We start from the raw sequence: 22,800 nt of genomic DNA, 5'->3' as shown, positions 1-22,800 counted from the left end.
GGGCAAAGAGTGACACTGAAACACTCACTTCCTCGTTCTGTTGGCAAAAACCTGGACATTTTTCCAATTTTTCAAAATTCACCCCAGCCCGGAAGCAGATTTCTCCACTTCAATCCTGTGCATGTCAGGCAAATTCCAGATGTATGGCAACCCTGCAGAAATATTACTGTTCTGTTACACAGACAAGTAGGCGGGTTGGCACTAGTCATTTATTGTTTTCACTGGTGAAATTAAGAATCTGCCTTGCCAATTCAATCCAAAAGCCCAGCCCAGTTCATCTCAATTTTTTCAGCCTTGGACTTACCTTTAGCTAACCTGAAACTTGTGACCCACTACTAATTTGAGGACCTTCTACAAGAAACTGGCCTGCTCAGTCAATGTTTGGTACACAGCTTAGCTTACGTGTTGGCGTAATATGTGGTTGGGTTTTTGAGTTGTAATTAAACTTGATATATCATTGGGCATTTTATTTATATATTGAAGGCGATGTATTCTCATGCTGAGAAGAGGATGAGTAATTTTCAGGGTTTTTTTCTAGACCGTCGCTATATAGGATGGCTGTTTTTGGTTACCGTTGCTTATAACTGGAACTGCTGGTTCATCCCACTGCGATTAGTATTCCCGTTTCAGACACCAAACAACATGATATACTGGATTGTAATAGACATCTTATGTGATATCTGCTACGTCTGTGATCTGCTGATATTTCAACCCCGAGTACAATTCGTGAGAGGTGGAGATATAATAGTAAGTAAAGGTGGGCAGGGAGGTAACACACAGAAGAATCACACAATAAGTAGACCCCGTAGTGTAGCAGGTAATGTTGGATTTTGACCAGAGGGCCCCATGTTCAAATCCCCACTCAGCCATGAGCATGGGCCTCTCTAGTCTAAATTCATGTGACTATTCCTATAATACCTGACCATACAGTGGTACCTCAGGTTAAGTACTTAATTGGTTCCGGAAGTCCGTACTTAACCTGAAGTGTACTCAACCTGAAGCGAACTTTCCCATTGAAAGTAATGGAAAGTGGATTAATCCGTTCCAGACTATGGAAAACACCCCCTAAAACAGCAATTTAACACAAATTTTACTGTCTAACGAGGCCATTGATCCATAAAATGAAGGCAATAATCAATGTACTGTACTATAAAATAAATAAGAAGCATTGTAGATGAAAAAAACTAACATTTACAGTTGTACCTCGGGTTAAGTACTTAATTGGTTCCGGGGTGCCATTCGCACCCCAAAAAGTACTTAACCCGAGCGGCGATAGTGCTTGAGCGCAAATTGCCGATGGAATGCTTCTGCGCATGTGCGAAGCGTGCAGAACACTTTTGCGCATGCGCACGCAGCGGAACCTGGAAGAAAACACTTCTGGGTTCGCGGAGTATTTAACCTGAAAGTACTCAACCTGAAGTGTACTTAACCCGAGGTATGACTGTATGTCATACTGGATGTGACAGGTGAGTTAGCAACAATGTCTGGAGGCCCATGAGTTCCTCCATCTGTGCAGTAGAACACATGAGTCTTTAATAGTATGCATTTTTTTTAAAAAAGATATATATGTTGCAGCAGATGATTTTCAAATCTATGTGATATAGAGTTTGAGAACTACTTTTAAAAATGCAATTTTTCCTGCTTTCTTGATGCATCTTTCTTTTCCAGTTTTTACTATGGAAAAGTAGTTCAGCTAGCTGAACAGGGAGATATCTAGTTACCATAAAAGACTGTATGATAATAATTAAGGAAAATAGAGGGATTAACTTTTATCCATTTTTTATGCAGAGGAATTATTTTCCTTTGATTTGATTTATTACATTTCTACGCCACTTTTCATTCAACTGAATCACCAAGCGGCTTGCAAACAATAAATAACATAATAGAACATCACAAATATGACATAAATCATATTGAATAATTAACAAAACACAATCAATAAAACACTATTAACAAAGCAACTAGAAAAATAAGCTAAACAGCACAATTTCAACAAAAGGCATATTATAGGTTCCACAAAGTACTACAGCATTCGTAATCTATAAACCAATATTTTAAAAAACAAACTAAGCACTGAAGAATTCATACACACACTCTCCCCACCCCCCTTGACTCATACATAACCTTCCACTATGTCCAATTCATTAAACAGCACATAAACATAATGCCTGTGGCTTCTACAAATGGAAGGTGGAGCAAGCCAGGTGGAAAAAACCATTGCCTGGTGGCCAGCGCAAAGCCTTTGTCATCACTAATAAGGATGAGATAAGAATAATGCTCAGGTGTACAGTTCTGATTAAACACAATGGGAAAGGCTGTAGCTTAGAGGTAGAGCTCCTGCTTTGCATGCAGAAGGTCCCAGTTTCAATCCCTGATCAACATCCCATACCCTTTTAAAATGTGGCTCTTTTGGGGGGGGGTGTATTATTGGGTTATTGCTTTTATTTTAATTTTATATACTGTGATATTTTTATGTGAACCGCCTGAGACCTAGGGTGGTATATAAATTAAATAAATAATTCATCATCATCTCAAGGTAGGGCTGGGAAGAAAGCCTGTCTGAAACCTAGGAGTGCTGCTGCCAATCAATGTAGACCATAGTGGGTTAGATAAACCAATAGTGTGACACAATGTAGGGCAATTTCCTAAGGAACAAGGCCCACCTACACACAGACAGTAATTTAAAAATAAACATCTAATCATTCTTAATATATGCACTGTTGACAGTTCTAATGCTAATGAGAGCACATTCATCCAGCTTCGTGTGTGTGTGTATTTTACAGCCTATGAACCCATATCCCTAATCTGACTGCTCTGAGATTTTTATTCTAACAATACCTCCCTCTATCCTTCCTCTATATCTCTAATTATTTTCAAAAATGATATTTAAAGAAAGACTGGAGATTTCCCCGATGCAGAATCATGAAATCTTAATCACCCCTAAATATTCCACAAAGGGTGTCTACCTACCTAGAATCATAGAATCATAGAGTTGGAAGAGACCAGAAGGGTCATCCAGTCCAACCCCCCGCCAAGCAGGAAACACCATCAAAGCTTTCTTGACATATGGCATTCTTGACCTACCTGCACAGGCTTCTTCTCAGTCTTGTTTCCTAATGCATATTGTTTATTTGAAAGAAATAACTACATGTTTGCTTAGATTTCCAGATTTTCTAATCCATTTGCTCAGTCCCAAACAAAGTTGCAAAAAAGGAAACTGTGCCTTGGAAAGAGGTTATCTCCCTACAAACATACAAATCCCGATCCAACTTAATATCCCAGGGTTTGGTGTCAATGCACATGACCCCCTTGCTCAAGCTCAGCAAAACAAGATTGTGTCAGAGATTGCTTGAGACCCCAATATAGGCTGCCTTGAGTTCCAGAGGATATACATTAAATTTTAAAAGTTAGCTGTAACTAAATCCAAATCCAATTGAATGAGTCGGCTGTGCCTAAGTGAAGTCTCATTCCTTTCAGTAAAGCTTAGGCTTTACAACTCACATTAGCTGGATAGCCAAGGATAAGGTTTTGGATGTATGCATGAAAACTTGCCTAAAACAAAGGCTTGTAATTTGAGACCTCAGTCCACAAGTGCTCAGGCCCGGCCTAGCCATAGAGGCTAGTGGCGCGGAGAACCACGGCGCTGGAAGGCGCTGGGAGGGCGCCAAGAGAGCGCAGGGTTCCGGCGATCTGGCCAGAATGCGCTCCAATAGCTGAGAGGCTGCGCCTCCTTCTCGTTTCCCCAGCGCTGGGTTCCGCTCAGTCGAGCTTCACCACCAGCGCTCGCACAGCACCCAAGCAGCTCTTGCTGGTCCCGTGGTGCGCACGCTGGTGGCAAAGCTAGACTGAGCGGAACCCAGCGCTGGGGAAACGAGAAGGAGGTGCAGCGCGGAGTCCTCGGAGGTGGCCTCCCGCTGCTGCCGTGGTCCGCTTGGCACTCCCGGGCCCTTGGAGAGGCTCTGGAGGGGGGCGCTGGATGGGCTTAAGACGGCCCTGCAAGTGCTAATGGACTTAAGCTAATCATGTCTAACTTATAGGGTTCCCAGACTCAATAGAGGACAGGCATTCTGTGCCTTTAATTGCCCTGCTCTCTTTTGAGTCTGGAAACCTTAAAGAGAAACCAGCAGACCCTTTGTTTAATTTCCAAGCAAAGGGTCTGCTGGTTTCTCTTTAAGGTTTCCAGACTCAAAAGAGAGCAGGGCAATTAAAGGCACAGAAGTCCTGCCCTCTATTGAGTCTGGCAACCCTACTAACTTAGTCAGATGACATCCTGAAATGGTTCTTTGTTTTTATACTGAGCTTTACCTAACTGCACGTTTTTCTGTTTCTAATTATAGTCAGATAAAGTAGAAATGAAGAAATACTACCGGAGCACATTAAAATTTCGGGTAAGTAAATAAGGCACGCTTGCTAAGGGAATAAAGCAGTTATTCTAACTACAGTATATATCCGCTTGGACATGGCTATCCTACAGCTTCCCTCTCCCCACCAAGGTAGTCTTCAAGGTGGAAATCAGGCAGAAAATCAGTAGCGATGTACATTTCAGATGTTGAAATTGAAATTGATACCTGATCAAAAACTTATGGTCCCATCCCATTAGATAATGGGTCCCATTGCAATCTATGGTCCCATTCCAAAGGGTGGTGAACCTTTGGCCCTTCGGACATTGCTGAACTGAAACACTCACCAGCCCCAATGAGCATGACCAATAGCCAGGGCTGGTGGGAACTGTAGCCCCAGGCCCCTCACCCTTGCATTAAAGAAATGAGAGGTTTGCCTTAGGCCTTTTCTTTGATGGAGCATCAACGATTCAGCTCCTGATTCTCCTATTGCAGCCACCCTTGGAAACCCATCTTTGCCTACTTTCTGATGGGCCTGTTGGCGATGTATCGTATTTGAGCAGCACTTGAAGTCCTTTCTACATTACTGCATTCATTACATCATCTTGTGAATGAAAACTATAATGTGGAAAGAAGCCTCGAGAGATTTGGCATTGAGAAGGAATCCTCTCTTAGCTCAGATGAGCCATGCCCATCTTGAAATCTGGAATAGATATTTGAAACTCACAATATTTCAAGGCAAAATTTGTCTGCTAAGGACCAAGGAAATGTGAGGTGGACAAGAACACAATATGGTCTGCTGCTACACTTGCCCTGAAATGGAATATACTGACTTTTGCTTGATCTTTGTCAATATTTTAATACCACTTATTCGGTTTTTGATTACATATGCAGTTCTGAGCTTTCCTTGAAATCTCCCAAAGATGGACATTTCACTTTAGCACCTTGTTCAATCTCTTGCCAACAACCTAGATGATGAATCCAGTCAGTAACTAGGGATCCATTGGCTAAATCCAGCCTTACAATACCATCATCTGGGCTCAGTTCATTTATATACTGCATGCATTTTCTGGAGTGCTCAAAGTGGTTCAGAGAAAAGAAGAAGGTAACAACAATTTTCTGCATATAGAAAATGTGTTCCATGTACTAGAAAGGTAGAACCTGATCATTCCATTACAGTTTTTAACTACATGAGAATTAATTTAACATTGTAACTGAACTTTTTTCTTCAACAGCTTGATTTGTTTTCCGTAATACCGTTTGACGTCTTGTACGTTGTATTTGGATTTCATGCAATATTTAGAGCAAACAAGGTGCTGAAGGTAAGAGGAGATTATCTACTGTTACCCCCAGTCCAGGGACATGAAATCCTACTTGTAAATACATACTGTTGCTCATTCGCAGTGGTCAGGGGAGATTTCCGAACATACACGGCACAGGATGGTATCAAACGTCTTCCAGCTGCACAACACAAATTGGTTATTTTGAAGTTCATTGGGTCATCCCAATTCTAAATAAGTGGTTTTTGAGCTGAAAAACATGTTGTTCCGAATGTCAGCCAGGTTCCCAGAAGGCATTATATGAACAAACACTGATAACAAAACTTGCCTTTCCATATTAATATACCACCAAATGAGTAATTTAAGATATTTTCATTCTAACATAGCAAGAAAGATTCGTGTGAGGAGCTGACGTGGATGCCCACCCACTCAATCCATCTATAAACACTGCAAAATGGATTGTTGTACAGTACTGTTAGTCTGTATGAAGCTAATGATGGATCCATCCCTCCTTCAGATCGTTCAGTCTCTTGCTTGGGAAACAAAGACGGGGAACACAACTCTCTCTGATATAGTTTAGACTATTGATTGTTAGTCTGTGTACTGTTGTTTTACTATTTTCTATAGCTTTCATTGTATGAGCCACTCTCGAAGGGCAACATAGAAAGCCACCATCATCGTTATCTGATGAAGGCAACATACACACAGTCACACCTGATGATTTCAGTTTTTTAGCTATAGCAGCCCACCCCAACTCCGTGTTCCCCTGATATTTTGGACTACAACTCCCATCAGCCCTGACCCAAGGTGACTAATGGTCAGGAATGATGGGTGTTGTAGTCCAAAATATCTGGAAGGCACCAGGTTGCGGAAGGCAGAGCTACAGGAACTGTGGGCTCACAGCATCTGTTTGCACACATAGTTCTTCATACAATTCCAGCTTCTCTATCCAATTACTCCATGAATTAATCACATTTGTGTCCTGCCTTTCTTCGAAGGAGCTCAAGGCAGGAACATATATGTCCCATCTCCCCACCACCACCACCACCAGATATTTTCTCCTTGCATCAACCCAGCACTATTGATTAGGCTGGGAGACAGTGAGCAGCTCAAGGTCACCCACTGAGCTTCACAGCTAATGGGCTTTGAACCTGGATTTCCTCTGCCCTAGTCTGAGCATAACTGGATGGAGTTAGTAGTTCACACATTGAGGATGCAATCCTTGTGTGGGAGTAAGTCACACTGAGAAGAGTAGGACTTACTTCTGAGCAAGCATGCATAAGATTGCCTTGTACATCTGTAAAATTGTTACAAAATGTTGTTTTTAAAAAAGCCCAACCTTTGAGTATGTGAAAAACTTGGATGAAGGGCAATTACTGTTTCCTTCCGATGGGTACCATTTCTAGAAACACATCTTTCTCTTTTTTTCTGGCTCCCGTGTCAGTTTATCTAAATTGACTTCAAATTAATGATCTAAACAAGCCCGCTTCATTTGTAAAATCTAGAAAGGTAATTATCCAGACTGCCACCTCTCTTTCAAAAAGCCAGCCATATAGAAGAAAGGAAATAATAAATGGGGAGCACCAAAAGAATGTACTCTATCTATGAGAAAGAAACTTCGGTTGACTAGGTAAAATATCACTGTCATCATAATTCATCAAGACCACTGATCTGCTAAATGGAAAAGTATCCTCCATAGCCAAGCTCCTGGAAAAAGTGATATTTAAAATGTCAAGTTGTTTCTAGTTTTTGCTAGTTTAGCAGTATGATCATTTTTAAACCAAAATTTTAAGATTGCCAGAAATGGGCAGTTTTATGTTGCAAAATCCATGTGAGATTATATAATTACCATATACAGTTGCGTTTCCTCTCTTGATTTGCATTCAGCATATGACGTTCTTTGAATTCAATGACCGACTGGAGGCGATCATGGAAAGAGCATACATTTACAGGTATGTGCTAGATATGCTCCGGTATCACGTTGTAGAGTGTCGACATATTTCAGCATTTTCAGTCTCTCCTATTGGATGGCACAGCTTTTTTTACAGCCTCAGATTCCGTCTGTAAAATGGGGACATAAAATGGGGATATTCCACAGGCATAACTTGTCAGGGTCCTGTGAGGGTGCTGGAGCCAGGCCTGTGTTGTTAACTGCTTAGAGGAAGGCTAGGATCTAAATGAACAGAAAATGTTAACGTCCAAGGCACAGGTTCCTGGTGTGATGCAACAGTGCCTGCATTTGTGAGCAACAGCTAGCAAACATTGTTTCATGAACACAGTTGTACCTTTCTATAAATATTACTAGCTGATTGAATAAGCAAGCCACAGGGTCCTATGGGAAGCATACTTTACTAGTGCCCCTGTACCTGTTATTAATGCCCGTGATTCATTTGGCAATTGCAGAAGGGGAAGAGAGTTGAGCACCACCTGATTTTTCCACTCTGTCAATTCTGGCCATAGTTGTAAGTCACAGCAGGTGTTAGTAATGCTATTGATCAAAACCCAGGTCTCCAAAAGGAAAACAGGCACAGGAATGTGTGTCCCGTAGGAATGACATCAACTGTTGTTTATGTTTTTACAGGGTCGTTCGAACTACTGGGTACCTGCTGTTTATCTTGCATGTTAATGCATGCCTGTATTACTGGGGTTCAGCCTACGAAGGACTTGGCAGCACTAAATGGGTATACGATGGCAAAGGAAACATGTAAGTTCCTTTGCATTGCGTGGCGTTTCCCCAGCCCGCCCACCTTCCCATCTTGCTTGCAAGCAAAACCTTCAGAACTTGCTTGCACTGCTAACTTTTTAGTAGCATTGCTGCTGATTAGAAGTAATGAACAATGCTAATTATATGGAAGGCAGGTGTAGTGAGTGATTAGTTTACCGTTTTGGGTTTTTATGGGTTTATGAGTCAGCTCTAATCACTAACTTAATTAAACATTTAGAAAGCACAAGGGTCGTAAATTAAACTTACCGATTAGGTGTGAGCAGAAGAAGCATTACATACGTAAGAAAACAGCTACTTGGAAAGTTCAGTGGAGTACAATTAAAACACATGCTATGCAAACCTTCCGATTGCAACCGAACATTTTGCTCCTTTAAGAGGCTTCACGGGGTCATGTTCTGTCATTTCCTCAAAGGATACATGTAAACATGTTGGAAAGAGAGAAACTCTCCAGTGGGAGATGACACTGCGCAGTGCAGCTGGGGAAGAGGTGCCAAGTCAATAGCTATCAATTCAACAAAAGAAAAATATGGAACGAAGTAGGGGAGGCAACAGCAGGCAGTATATATAAGACATGCAATGCATGCAGAAATGTAGTGAGTGCAGCTTTTGCAGACATGATGGCAATGCAGTTAATGTAGGAGGAAAATATGAATCCAGGTGATCCTGGTGTGGGGTGTAAATGGCAAAAGAATTGGCTGGGTACCTAGATTTAAAACGTGGGGCTCTCTGGCATGTTAGGTACTGGCGGGGCTCTTTAGAGTTTGTGGTGGAGGAAGGGGCGAGGAGAGTGACCCAGGAGAGGGGGTCAGTGATTTATGGAGTTTGGTGCTACCTGCAAGGCAGGAGCCAGGGCAAGAGGAGGATGGGGACTCTATCATGTTCAAAGTAGCTGAGCGTTAAAATAATCTGATACAGAACACCTTTCCCCCTCAGACATGTCTGGTTACGCTTTGTGTTAGATTAACTGAAAGTCATCACTCCTGTTAGCACGGGATGCCAACCATGGAGAGTCTGTATCACTCATTTAAATTTTCCAATGAAACAGGAGGCTCACTATTTGCAGCTATAGGGTTCCTCATTGATCCTCTTGCCTGCCACTTGCTTTAAAAGGTAGACCACCTGATATGTTGTTCAAGTGTCTTGCACAGCAAGCAAGGAGTGGTGGCCAAAGGGACCAGGGAGACAAACAGGAGAATCTATGGCTCTTGAATATTCCACACAATTGAGCTTTAAAGGTATAGCATCAGTCCCTGGGTTACAACTGGCCAAGTCTTCCACCAAGGGCTGAAATGCTTTGTTGTTTATACTGGAAAATTACACCAGTGTGTTATTGCTAGGGACTGGATGATTAAATATCCTTACCAACCATATTAGCACTCAGCAATCCATTCTAAGTATGATTGTAAATGTGCAAGAACTCACACATATATCCTAGCCCTTTGGTGTGCTGTCAGTAGTCTTCTACTGGCCTGTAAATTGCAAATCGCGAATCATATTTGTCTGACTGTAACTTAGTGGTTATAATAACAAAGATTGATTGGTTATACTGGAGGGTTTGCTTGCCCTGAAGCAGCCTGTCCAGGTGCCTAGTATAGCAATGGGTGACTCCATCAATTTTGGTTTATATCAGTTTCTCATTGTTGCAGCTCTCTGCATATCAGTTATCCACATTTCCACATCAGTTTGTGATTTAAAAACAAAGCAAAAACAAGGTGCACATGAAAATTCACCAGCATTTTAGCACCAATTTCTCCTAATACAGACATTTTTATGTGTAATTTTCCTACTATTGACATTTTTGCAAAGCAATTTCCCCTAACAAAATGCATTTTCGAATGTTATTTTCACTAATATATGCATTTGTATGTACATTTTACCCTAGTATATGCATTTTTGTATACATTACCTTTTTGGAGTAACTGCACTGAAAAAAATTGAAGAAGTGTAGCTTTTGACAGATGGCTGTGCTTTGGTTCTTGTATTGTTTTGGAATGGGTGAAGTAGGTAGGTTTGCATTTAAATGTGAACTGAATAAAAATTTTCTCCCATCCCTACTAGTAGACAACAGCCTTGTGGTTGTCACCCTAGCAACAATGCATTGAAACACCTGGTGTTGCCAGATTGAAGTGTTACGGAGCAGAAAGACCAAACACCACACATTTTCTGACTGTTAAAATGAGAGCCACGTAGCCAATCTGCTGCTGTCTCGAGAATGAACTTTTTAGAACGAGAATTATTTCCTTTGGAATTCAATAGAGTGATCAATAATCTCCCCTGATGTGTTCAGGAACAGCTTTATATGTCTGACACATTTCAAGTGAGAAAATCTGAAGATATGACCGCCAGAGGGTCCAACATACTTTCCATTATTATTGAGTCATGAAACGACAGGCAATGTGCTCACTCTGCTTGTACAGAAATAACCTTCCATGGTCTGATTTTGAGAGACACTATAATTGGGGAGGTGGGGTGGTAAACCAAGAAGCACTGATTTTACATGGCTCACTGTTTGCCCCCATTTCAAAAAATCTCTACAACACAACACAACAATGAAGCCAACACAACTGTGAAGACTGTGTCTCTACAGACACCATCAGTACTTAATAATGACACACACACACAGGCTTCTTCAACCTCGGCCCTCCAGATGTTTTGAGACCACAATTCTTACCATCCCTGACCACTGGTCCTGCTAGCTAGGGATCATGGGAGTTGAAGGCCAAAAACATATGGAGGGCCGAGGTTGAGGAAGCTCGTGTGTGTGTGTGTGTGTGTGTGTATACCTACCTACTTAGCTAGCTTGTGGGGAACCTGTGACCCTCAAGAACAGGCATCCCCAAACTGCGGCCCTCCAGATGTTTTGGCCTACATCTCCCATGATCCCTAGCTAAGAGGACCAGTGGTCAGGGATGATGGGAATTGTAGTCCAAAACATCTGGAGGGCCGAAGTTTGGGGGTGCCTGCTCTAGAAGTTGTTGAACTACAACTCCCATCATCCCTTACCATTGTCCATGCTAGCTGGAATGAATAGGAGTTGGGATCCAGCAACATCTGGAAGACCACAGGATTCCCATCCTTGTTCTACATAAAACCATGAAGCAATACATTTTTTTTTAGTTCATTAATTATCAGGACCAGTTGCAGTGAGGAGGTGGAGGGAGGACATATTTCCTGATTCTGAAATTCAGAATAATACAGAATAGTATTTCTGCATTGGAAACCTATGTAGAAAAATAATGATATCAAAAATTGTATTCTATCTACAGGTATCTAAGGTGTTACTATTGGGCAGTTCGCACTTTAATCACTATCGGTGGGCTTCCAGAACCAGTAACCATGTTTGAAATCATCTTTCAACTTCTGAATTTCTTCTCAGGGGTCTTCGTATTTTCCAGCTTGATTGGTCAGGTAAGCAAAGGCATTAGTGGTTAAACTGACCCTTGAGTTTAAGAGGTTTCCAACAATCTGTGTAATTAACATTTATTCTTCACATCAAAATATGAGTTTTTACTAGAGAGAGACAGGTACAAAGTTGTCTAGTATCTGAAGAAGTGCGCATGCATACGAAAGCTCATACCAATGACAAACTTAGTTGGTCTCTAAGGTGCTACTGGAAGGAATTTTTAGATATTCACCTGTATAGATCTCCCCCTCAGTGAAGTCTGTTGAAAAGATAGACTTCTAGAACCACAAATGGCAAAATTCTATGGTATGCTCTGAATGTTGATGTTCAAATATAATAACATAAGATACTTACAGAAGCAGTATTTATATGCCCTTGTTTTTCTGGGTGAATCACTCAGGGCTCCTTGGGAATTGTATATGAGGCTCCCATATATAAAGCCCACTAGAAATTGCTCTTCATGGTCTCAAGCAGAGGTCCCTCCCAGCCCTTGTACCCAGCAGCTGGTATGGCACACTGGCATGTGTGTTGGACTAGGACCTAGCTCAGCCATGAAACTCACTGACTGGCCTTGGGCTAGTCATGTCAAACCGACCTCACAGTTGTTGTGAGGATAAAATGTGGAGGAAGAGAACCATGTACACACTCCCTGGCATGGGAAGATATTGCATCACTGGCTCCTCTGCATAACCTGGAGCTTCTGACATTACTGAAGCAAAGGTGGAAAGTATGTACACCAGAAGCTCCCAGATCATCTCAGAACACGCCATCCAACATGCCCTTTTGGCTTGGACTCTTTATAAAGACTTGAGGAATGAGGTTATCACCCCTCTTTTATTGTCCATTCTGGATTGCCCAGCCACTGCCACAGTGTCCTTTCTCTTGGCAGATCAAGATGAGCAGGAGACAGCAAAGGTTGCAAGGTTTTTAGCTGGGGCAATTAGAATAAGATCCACTATTTGACTATTGATTCAAAACCTAAAATGTATTTTATACAATTGACTTTTTATTATTTTTTGTATATCGTATTGCTGTTTTATTGCTATGGCCAATGGCTGACACAAATAAAGATTCATTCATTCACCATCCAACACACATTCTATGGTGGTTTTCCATATAGATATACCAGGGAGAAAATCCTGTTTAACTTCCAGAAAACTCACTGATGCTCTGTAATGTGACCAAAACATTTAGGAAGGGTTGACACCATTCTTCTCATAGTAATATCTGATATGAGTTTCATGATGCCAAAAGAAAGAAAATGTATTGTTGAAGATGGTTTTAATGCTGTTATTGACTTAGATGACCCATAACAAATTTGTGAAACTCTTGATTTCCTCATTGTCCTCACCTTTACTGCTTATTATCTTGTTGGGGGCCAAAATTGTCTTGGCCTTTTTGAATCATGTTATTTTAAAATCAACATTTTAGAAAAATCACTCCAACCCAGCTCCCAATCTCTTTATTGGGGAAAAGGGAAGTAAATATTATCCTGGAGTAATAAAAAAAACAGTCAGGTCTGGTTTGTCCTCTACAAAGGCTAATTTGTTGTTTATCCAATGGGTCTTTCTACAAATTAGCTTAGTTGCTGAGTTGATTGCTATCGAGAGTCAGGAAACAGCTTGTCAGCATTTCAATCAGTGCACAAACTCCATTTGCAGTGCAATCCTATATATGTCTACTCTGAAGTAAATCCTATAGAATTCAGGTAAGTGGAAATGGGATTACAGTTTTAGACTCTGTCAATATGACTGCCAATTTCACTCTGTGCTTGGCAGCTAGTCTTATGTTTCACGACAGACGGCAAGCACAAAGGTATGATTCTGGAAGGTCTTGTTTATTTGGAGAGCTTACTAATTGGTCTTGTGTAATCAGGCAAATAAAATTTCAGGCCAATCCTCCTGTGCTTCTTTATAGTAGTATCATTCCAGAATAAAGTCAATGATTCTTAGGTGTCCAGGGGCTGACAGGAGAATGCAGGTCACCCACAGGTCAGGAAAAAGACATGAGACATGAAATGCAGTTAGCTTTTATTCACAAAAGTGAAAACACATCTGGGCTAGTATCCCCTAGTTGAAGACATTGCTGGCCCTCCCTTCCCTCTCTGGTCTGGCCCTTCCTTCCCTCTCTGGTCCCCTTAGTCTTGATTCCTCCCAAACATCTGTAGACCACAGCAACAGGGAGAGTTTCCTCTCTGGGCCTGTCTGGCCTGTTGCTCAGCAGTGTGAAGGACTTTTTGTGTTCTGAGTGTCAGTGGAGGAGGAGAGCCAGTAGGAATAGGACTATCAAGATGCTGAGTAGCAGAAGCAGCTTCTGCCTCTTCTCTGTCAGAGTCTGCGCTCACACTGAGATTCCCGACACCCGGTCCTGTCCTGGAATGGCTTCCTTCTTCTGCCCCCCCCCCTGTTCACTCAAACCTCCCACTTATAGCACCTCCCTGCTCATCCCTTCCGCAGACTGAACCTGTGTCCCCCCCACACACTGTTCTGGGTCTAAGTCTTCTTCCTCTGTGTTGTCCCTGAGCATAGCTGCCAAGTCTCCCGTATTCCCCAGGAAACCCCCGTTTTTCCAGCCGTTTCCCGCTGGCAGCCCGGATTTTTCTAAAAAAAAAACGTAAATCCCCCGGATTCTTACCGGCCCAGGGAGGCTCCTTCTGCGCATGTCTGGAGTCTCTGGACATGCGCAGAAGCGATTTCTGGCACTGCGGCCATTTTGGAAATGGGCAGAGCATGCGTAGAAGCGACTTCCAGTGCTGCTCTGCCCAGTTCCAAAACGGCCGCAGCACGACTTCCAGCGCTGCGGCCATTTTGGAAATGGGCAGAGCATGCGTAGAAGCAACTCCCGGTGCTGCTCTGCCCAGTTCCAAAATGGCCGCAGCGCGACTTCCGGTGCCGTGCTGCTGCCGATCCCAGATTTTTCAATCTGGGAGTTGGCACCTATGTCCCTGAGGGGCTCTTGGGCTGGTGGCACGCGCCACTCTTTCTCATCCAGTCCTTGACATCAGGGTGCTTCTAGTCTGTTATACTTTTTCTCATAAAAATATTTGGTTTGGATGTTGGCATATGCCCTTTTCACATCAGAGCGGACACTCAGAAGCCACCACAGAGGAAGACTGCAAAAAAATTAGTAACGACTAAATAGTGGTCTTGGGCAACAAATCAAACACTTCTTTACAAAACTGGGCTGAACAATTACATAGTATAGTATAAGTATATAAGGTTGTGCATCCTTCCTGACCACTATCACTATCACCCACTCTGTGGAATGCCCTCCCACCAGATGTCAAAGAGAAAAAACAACTACCAGACTTTTAGAGGACATCTGAAGGCAGCCCTGTTTAGGGAAGCTTTAAATGTTTAATAAATTATTGTATTTTAATACTTCTGTTGGAAGCCACCCAGAGTGGCTGGGGAAACCCAGCCAGATGGGTGGGGTATAAATAATATATTATTATTATTATTATTATTATTATTATTATTATTATTATTATTATTATTAACAAATCAGCTCATAACATACTGGAAGGTCAATAACATTAAGAGCCAACCTCAGCCAGTGAATCAAAACAAAACAATATAAATGCAGGAGATGTCATCTAAAAGTGACTAAAACGTCAACAGACTGTTATAATAGCCTTCTAACGATGCTGGTTGATATTTGCAGATGCGAGATGTCATTGGCGCAGCGACAGCAGGGCAGAACTACTACCGTGCCTGTATGGATAATACCGTATCTTACATGAACGTCAACACAATTCCAAGAATTGTTCAGAATCGTGTTCGAACTTGGTATGAGTATACGTGGGATTCGCAAGGAATGCTGGGTAAAATTCAGAATAATTCAAAAGAAACTTGCAGCCCACCCTCCCCACTTTCCTTTGGAATATCAATATAATTTAGTTTCTTTGAACTGGGAATCAGCAGTGGTTATTAGCTACTTGATTTCATTGAATCAACCCATCAAATAATTTTGTGCTTTATAAAAATATATTCTTTTAATGAATCCATATACTCAATTGAAACTGATCAGAAAGGCTGCCTAAACTTCGACAACACTTTTGCAAGCTTTTATCAAGTATTCCTGACAGCCCTTCCCTGCTAATCATTTTAGTTTTGTAGTTGTTTTTGCCTCCCCCTCACCTGTTCAGTAATCCTGCCTTGCAGATGAATCTGAATTACTGGAGCAGATGCCAGGGAAGATGCAGCTAGCCATTGCAATCGATGTGAACTTTGCCATTGTCAGTAAAGTTGACTTGTTCAAAGTAAGTGGCTTTCCATGTAATCTAACATCAGGATTGGAAAGATGTTTGCTTGCTTGCAGTAATCCAGATTGCAAAACAAACAAGCAAAACTATTCCAGTACTGTAAATTAAGTGCAATAGATAAAAGCAAAGTTACACAGTTGCTTTAATGCCAATGGTCCCCAACTAGGACCAAGTATGGTGGCCCTGTGAAGGCAGAAGCGCACGGGAGGGAGGTCCATGCAGTTACTAGTGGCTAATAGTGGGTGGGACTGAACCAGCCACCAGGAGCCACACAGGTTCATAAGCTTTGACAGAGCCATGAAGGATGCTTATACAAGTTGCTGCCTTAAAGGAGACAATTACCCAATGCTTCCAATTCAGGGTCTTTGCTGCATCCTAGCCATCCTAGTCTTTGTTCCCAACAGTGGCACAGCCAGACTGCTGTTGCTGTGTGATTACTGGGGTTGAATTTACAGTCACTTACAGATTCACAAGGATGGCTTCAGATTCTATACCTAAATGGCTGGAGCGAGTGTCATTGTATTGTATTGTATTGCACAGTGGTACCTCTACTTACGAATGACTTGACTTACGAATGTTTCTACTTATGAATGGAGCTCTGTCTGCCATCTTGGATGCTGTTTAGATAGGATTTTTTCTACTTAACGAATTTTTAGATTGGGTTGCTACGACTTACAATTTTTTCTCCCAACGCATTCCTATGGGATTCAACTTACAATTTTTTTCGACTTACGAATGTGCGTTCGGAACGCATTAAATTCGTAAGTAGAGGTACCACTGTATTGTATTGCATTGCATTATTATATTTTTATTTATACCCTGTCTTTCCCCCTGATGGGATTCAAGGCAGCTTACAGATAAAAACAAGAATCACTAAAAATGTAGAAAAAAAAGCAATAATTAAAAAACATTTATCACATGGAGCCACAATCCCCAAACAAGAATTCTCTGTTGGAACAGAACTAAATCATTAAATGGGTGAGCATAGGCATGCTGCCTGCAACCTAGCTAATCTTAGAATGAACTTCTACGATCCACAAATAAAGATTAGATTTAATCTTCTTTTTCTTCTTTTGTATTTTGACCTTCTGCCAGTTCTGCGTAACATTACCTGTATGCATTTCACATACAATATGATTCTGATTATTCCCCCCCCCCTTTTTTAAACAGGGATGTGATAACCAAATGATCTGTGACATGCTGCTGAGACTGAAATCCATTGTGTATTTACCTGGTGACTTTGTCTGCAAAAAGGTGATCTTGACAATTTATATTACAAATGCAAGAATAATGAGAGCATTAGAAAAAGGAGTTCAGCTATGGGTCAAGAATAAAATTTGAACAAAATTAATCTTGGGTGAATTACATTGCATGAAAACTAATTAGAGTGAAATTTGCAATAATAAGAATGTACTCTCAAATTTCAAACTTGGCCCAGACAATATGGATTTTATTACTTATATATATGTGGGGGGGTTGTTTCTTTTTTAAAAAATAGAGTAAGAGCAACTGGAATTTAAATATGAGTTATCTATTGGCATACATTATTAGACTTCATTATTTAACTGAAATGTTGCAGACACAAAACTAGATAAAAGTGTAAAGAGAGATGCCTGAGACTGAACTGTAAAATTCCGTGATTTGCCATCTGAAAAAAGAATCTGAGACACATACATGTTCTGCACTTTGCCAGTAACGATCAGTCTCGATATAGCCATGCTTGCTGTAATGACTAGACGATAAAGTACAGCAGTTTTCTAAGTGTGGGCCAAACTAATGCTATGTCTTCTGGGGAGAAGCCAGAAATCAGGATTAGGACTTCAGCATAAGCCTAAAACTTCATTTTAACCTTTTCCTCCTGCACGAAGGTGGTGATGAAAATTCCACTGCCCTGCCACATCTGGAAGATGTTGTCTGGCATTTAAATGAAGCTTGGTACCTACAGGAGCTTCCATCCTGGAGCAAATAGTAACTTTTGCAAGAGTAACTTTTTTTCAAGATCACAGCATGGTGGGAAAGGGTTAACGCCCCCCCTCCCCAAATACTGCAGTCTCAGTCTTGATTGCCTCCCTGCTCACTCTCTCACACACATACCGTAGCTACTATTTAAAGGAAATAAATCAAGCATGTTAAATTCTTACATGCATTTAATGTCACATCTACTTTGGCCCTGAAGTTGACAAGCGATTTAAATCTTTACCTATGTATGACTGAAGTTTTGTTCAAATCCAGATCTATTATTTTAAAAAAATAATGCTCGAAAACACTGGACCGCACTGACTATATAAATGATGGATACACCCCAGTTTTGTGCTACCCTTTCTTTTATAGTATACTAGATTACATTGATTGGAGTACATATATCATAAGCGCAGACATTTCAGTCCTGTTTGTCCAGGTATAATTGGCTTCATTTGGATGCTAATCAGCTCACAAATGAGCTGGTAAATATGCAAGAAACAGCAGATGCTTTGGTTGGTTGATTATTCTTGATTTTCTCTTTGAAATTATGCAAATGATCATTAGGAAAAATAATTAAAATGCTGATTTGCTTTGGAATGTGCAGTGTTTCATTTGTTTGGGCTCCTGTTGCTATGCTTGTCTCGGAGAATGGGAAAGGCAAGGTGAGATAGAGAGATACTTTGAACTAGAGCCACATCTAGGGATAGATTTTTCAACTCTGTGAAGGTTAAAATCATTCCCTATCCATGGACCAGCCCAAGGGATTTTGCTACCTGAATCAAAGGACGAGGAGGAATTTCCCCCTCAGTTCCTTGTACAGAAGCTAGACGATATGTCAGTCATGAGGGAAACAGACACACGTCACTAGGGCAGGCCTTCCACAAAGAGGGAACACCACTGAGAAGGCCCTGTCACAGGTCAGAGCCAACACAGGCAGCCCCCTGTGGCAGCACTGGGCCGCCACCAAGGCTCCACCGGCCAATTACAGGGTCTTTTAGGCACCATTCATTCTTTTAGGCACTTAGCGCTTTGTATGATAGTACTAAACTTAATTGGCAGCCAGTGCAGTGCTTTCAGAACTCCTGGTCTCATTGGGTTGCCCCACTTACCAGCCTAGCAGCTGCCTTCTACACTAGCTGTAACCTCCAAGCCGTCTTCTAGGTCATTTCCCCCCATTGTAGGAGGCCACCAGAGCATGGGCAACCGAGGCCAGGCTACCCTGGTCCAGAAATACCCATAGCTGGTGAATCAGCCTAAGCTGGGCATAAGCACGCCTAGCCACCAAAGCTACATGAGACTCTGGTGACACATAGGAGCCCAAACAGCAAACTTTTTCCTTCATGAGGAGTGCAAGCCTACCTAGAATAGTATCTCTCTCTCAGCCTAACTCATCTTGGCAAAGTCACTCGGAGGATAAAAATGGAGCAACCCCCATCTTGGCCACCCTGACCTCCTTGGAGGATGGAGGAGATATCTAATTATTCATCATTACTGTACCTACAATAGGAAAACCTTTCAAAACAGGGCATAGTGATTTTACCGCAGAGTTTAAGAAGCTGCTTCATTACTCCAGTGTTACAAAGTGGAGATTCAGTTTGTGGCAAGTTCACCAGCTGCGGAAATGGGCCGTTACTCTTTAAAGAATTATTCCTTCTGCAATTGCGTGTCATTATCATCACTGAGCTACCATTGACTGAGAATATTTCCTTCTGCGTGTTTGTACCTAGGGAGAAATTGGTAGAGAAATGTACATCATCAAACAAGGAGAGGTTCAAGTGCTTGGAGGTCCTGATGGCACCAAGGTCCTGGTCACCTTGAGAGCAGGAGCTGTATTTGGAGAGATCAGGTAATGTTTGTTTATTAAATTTGCATATCACCTTTCACCTGTAGATCTCGGGCGGTTCACCACATAAAAATACAAGATAAAAACAAAATAATAATTAAAAACAAGTACAAAAAAAGAAAACACCACAAACCAATAAACTCCCCTCCTCCCAGCACATTTGAAAGGCCTGGTTGAAGAGGAATGTTTTTGCCTTTGCTGTTCCATAGGGTTGACCAAATATATATCACCATAATAAATTATCCTAATAATGTCTCTTCTGTTAAACTACTCTGTAGAGCCCATGTGGTCTAGTAGTCAGTGTTGGACCAAGACCCCAGAGACCAGGATTCAAATCCCCACTCAGTCCTGAACCTCGCTGGGTCACCTCAAGCCAGTCACTCGCTCTCAGCCCAACCTACCTCACAGGGTTGTAGTGAGGATAAAATGGGGAGGAAGAGAAACCATGTGTGTCACCGTGAGCAACTTGGAGAAAAGGTGGGGTGTGAATGCAATAAGTAAATAAAATAATGACATACCCATGTGTCATCACAAATTGTTATTAGACAGAAGCAGCACCAATGTGTGTTTGAGAAAGTGTCTCCCATGGTAAGCAATAAGGTTGTCTCTCTAATTTGGGGTTATGTCATGCCACCTCCATGGTGGTCATTTTGCGACGGACACCACCACCACTCTCTCAAAATTCAAAATACTTATGCCCACTGGTCCAAAAAGGTTGGCTGAGAGACTGAACCCTCTGGAGAAGTTTAGATCAGGTGTCTGTGAGCTGCCTCTCTGCAGATTTAGCAGGAGCAGTTAGCCTTTTGTTAAATTACAATTGGCACATTTTCACTGCCACGAGGGGTGCTGTAAGCAGTGGATAAATTTAAACCTGGCCCGCTGCTGTTTTCCAAAAGCAGTTTAGAGCTGTCTGCAGAAGATTAACAATAGCAGGATGGCAGCTGAAACGGCACTAGCCTCCACTTTTATCGCATGCAGTGGCATTGATTTCAGCCGCCTGAAAACTATGCTAAATATTGTACTTATATATGGAGATAAGCCCTATACAGGTGTTCTGCTTCTTCTTCTTTTTTCCGTTTAAAATTCTGCTTCTGTGTTTGTCTGCTTCTCTAGCTGCAGCCATTCCTGGACAGGGATAGCCTGCCCACTGTAGTCTATGCATCAGTAAACTCCAAGCTAGGCTACTGCAATGTGCTCTATTTGGGGCTGCCCTTGGGCTTCGCTTGGAAGCTCCAGGTACGTTCAGATTGCAATGGCCAGACTGCAGGTGGGGGTATCTGGCTGAGAGCATGTGACAGCATTGTTGAAACATCACTGGCTGCCCAGTTAAAGGTTCTTGTATGAATCTGCAAAGCCCTGAACAATGTAGGTCCAAGGGTACCTTAGGGACCACCAAAATCTTTCCAATCCTAGCTCAATCACAGAGATCATCTCCAGGAGCTAGCGAGGCAAGGCTCATTTGACATAAGCACAAAACAGAGCCTTTTGTGTGAGCAGCAGTGTCTGGTGGAATGCTCTGTCAATACTCAGCAGGAACCTTCTGTTTCAACATTTAAATGCCTGCTGAAAACTTTTCTATGCCATTAGCATTACGCAGGCAATTAAGAAAATACTTTCCATAAGTTAGTTGATGGTCTCTGATGATATGTATAAAATGGTAAGCTGCTTTGATGTTTTAAATGATATGGTGTTAAATGTTTTTTATAAATGTTCTCTCTGTCCTTTCAGCCTATTAGCTGCAAGCGGGGGAAATCGGCGGACTGCAAATGTGGTGGCCCATGGATTTGCCAACCTCTTCATTCTTGACAAGAAGACCCTCAATGAAATCTTGGTGCACTACCCCGATTCTGAAAAGCTCCTGAGGAAGAAGGGAAAGTGAGTCTTCCCACAAATCTGTAGACCATTTGCTTTAAAATGCAGAACTGGAATCTCTTTTCCTCTCTTTGTGTGGAAGAGTATTTGCTTCATAGACATATTCTTGCTGGACATGGCTGCAAATGTTGGAGGAAGGATTACTTGGGACTAATAATGCCAGAAGATCAGGGACATTGCAAGTTATTTAAAAGACCCAGCAGACAGGCCCACGACACAAATTTCCACAAACATATGTAGCGCTTATGGACAAATTAAAGGCGGCAGGTGTTTAGGGTGTCACCAATAATGTACTCTGCACCATGTGCAGCAAGAAAAAACACACCAAATATTTTAAAAATAAAGGAAGGGGTGAATGGCAGGAGATCCAACACAAATGGCCAGGGATCTCCTGGGTCATCTTTTAACAATGCGCCTGCAGAAGCTACAGACCCAAACAAGTGAAAGCCAATATTGTGTGCCAATAGTACAGTTATCTATTATGATTTTTTATTTAATTCCATGTAATTCCATTACTTAGATGACCATATTTCTGATGTACGTATAAAGGAATGTGTTCTTTTAAAATGCAGCTTTACAGTAAAGAGAGATTACACTACTGTTGTAAGATTTTTCTGCTATTGACCTCTTGAGAATACATTAAGTGTTTATCTTTCAAAAGTTAACGTAACTCCTTTGAGTTCTAGCCTTCAGTAAGAAATGCAGACATATTATCAAAAGAACATTTGTCCATGCAGTTTCATTGGAGATCATGGGTAGCCAGCCAGTGACTACTCATCGTAATGGTTGTATACAACCACCAAGTTTAAAAGTTGTATGCTTTGAGTACCAGCTCATGAGGAGCAACAAGAAGAGACAACTGTTGCCTTCATGCACTTGCTTGTTGGCTACCTAAAAACATTTGGTTCACTACTATGATAAATGGGATGCTAGATTAAATAGAGTCTAACTCTAACCCTAAAAACCCTGATCCAGCAGGGATTTTAATGTTCATATGCCTACTGGTGGCTAGGACACTCACTCTTATCTATTTTTTGCCCTTGCCCAGAAGGCAATTACAGATCAGACCTAATCTGGAGTCTGCATTAATTTTTTTCATGTATCTTGCCGA

At 41.7% G+C, this 22,800-nt stretch overlaps 1 protein-coding gene across 1 annotated transcript in view; it reads left to right on the top strand.

Moving 5' to 3' along the window:
- Positions 1–22,800, top strand: part of CNGB3 (cyclic nucleotide gated channel subunit beta 3) — a 64,513-nt gene that overhangs the window by 38,343 nt on the left and 3,370 nt on the right. Inside the window, exons 6-16 of the mRNA XM_088675676.1 lie at positions 539–747; positions 4,338–4,388; positions 5,576–5,662; positions 7,508–7,572; positions 8,202–8,324; positions 11,612–11,753; positions 15,412–15,571; positions 15,912–16,009; positions 17,183–17,266; positions 19,702–19,820; positions 21,546–21,692. Coding sequence (XP_088531802.1) covers positions 539–747; positions 4,338–4,388; positions 5,576–5,662; positions 7,508–7,572; positions 8,202–8,324; positions 11,612–11,753; positions 15,412–15,571; positions 15,912–16,009; positions 17,183–17,266; positions 19,702–19,820; positions 21,546–21,692 — 1,285 coding nt within the window. The remainder of the gene's footprint in view (positions 1–538; positions 748–4,337; positions 4,389–5,575; positions 5,663–7,507; positions 7,573–8,201; positions 8,325–11,611; positions 11,754–15,411; positions 15,572–15,911; positions 16,010–17,182; positions 17,267–19,701; positions 19,821–21,545; positions 21,693–22,800) is intronic.

Source organism: Zootoca vivipara, chromosome 8, assembly GCF_965207765.1.
Source record: "Zootoca vivipara chromosome 8, rZooViv2.hap1.1, whole genome shotgun sequence".
In the NCBI taxonomy this organism is placed as follows: Eukaryota; Metazoa; Chordata; class Lepidosauria; order Squamata; family Lacertidae; genus Zootoca; species Zootoca vivipara.
Note: the sequence above shows the minus strand (reverse complement) of the source record. Positions and strands in the feature narration are given on the sequence as shown.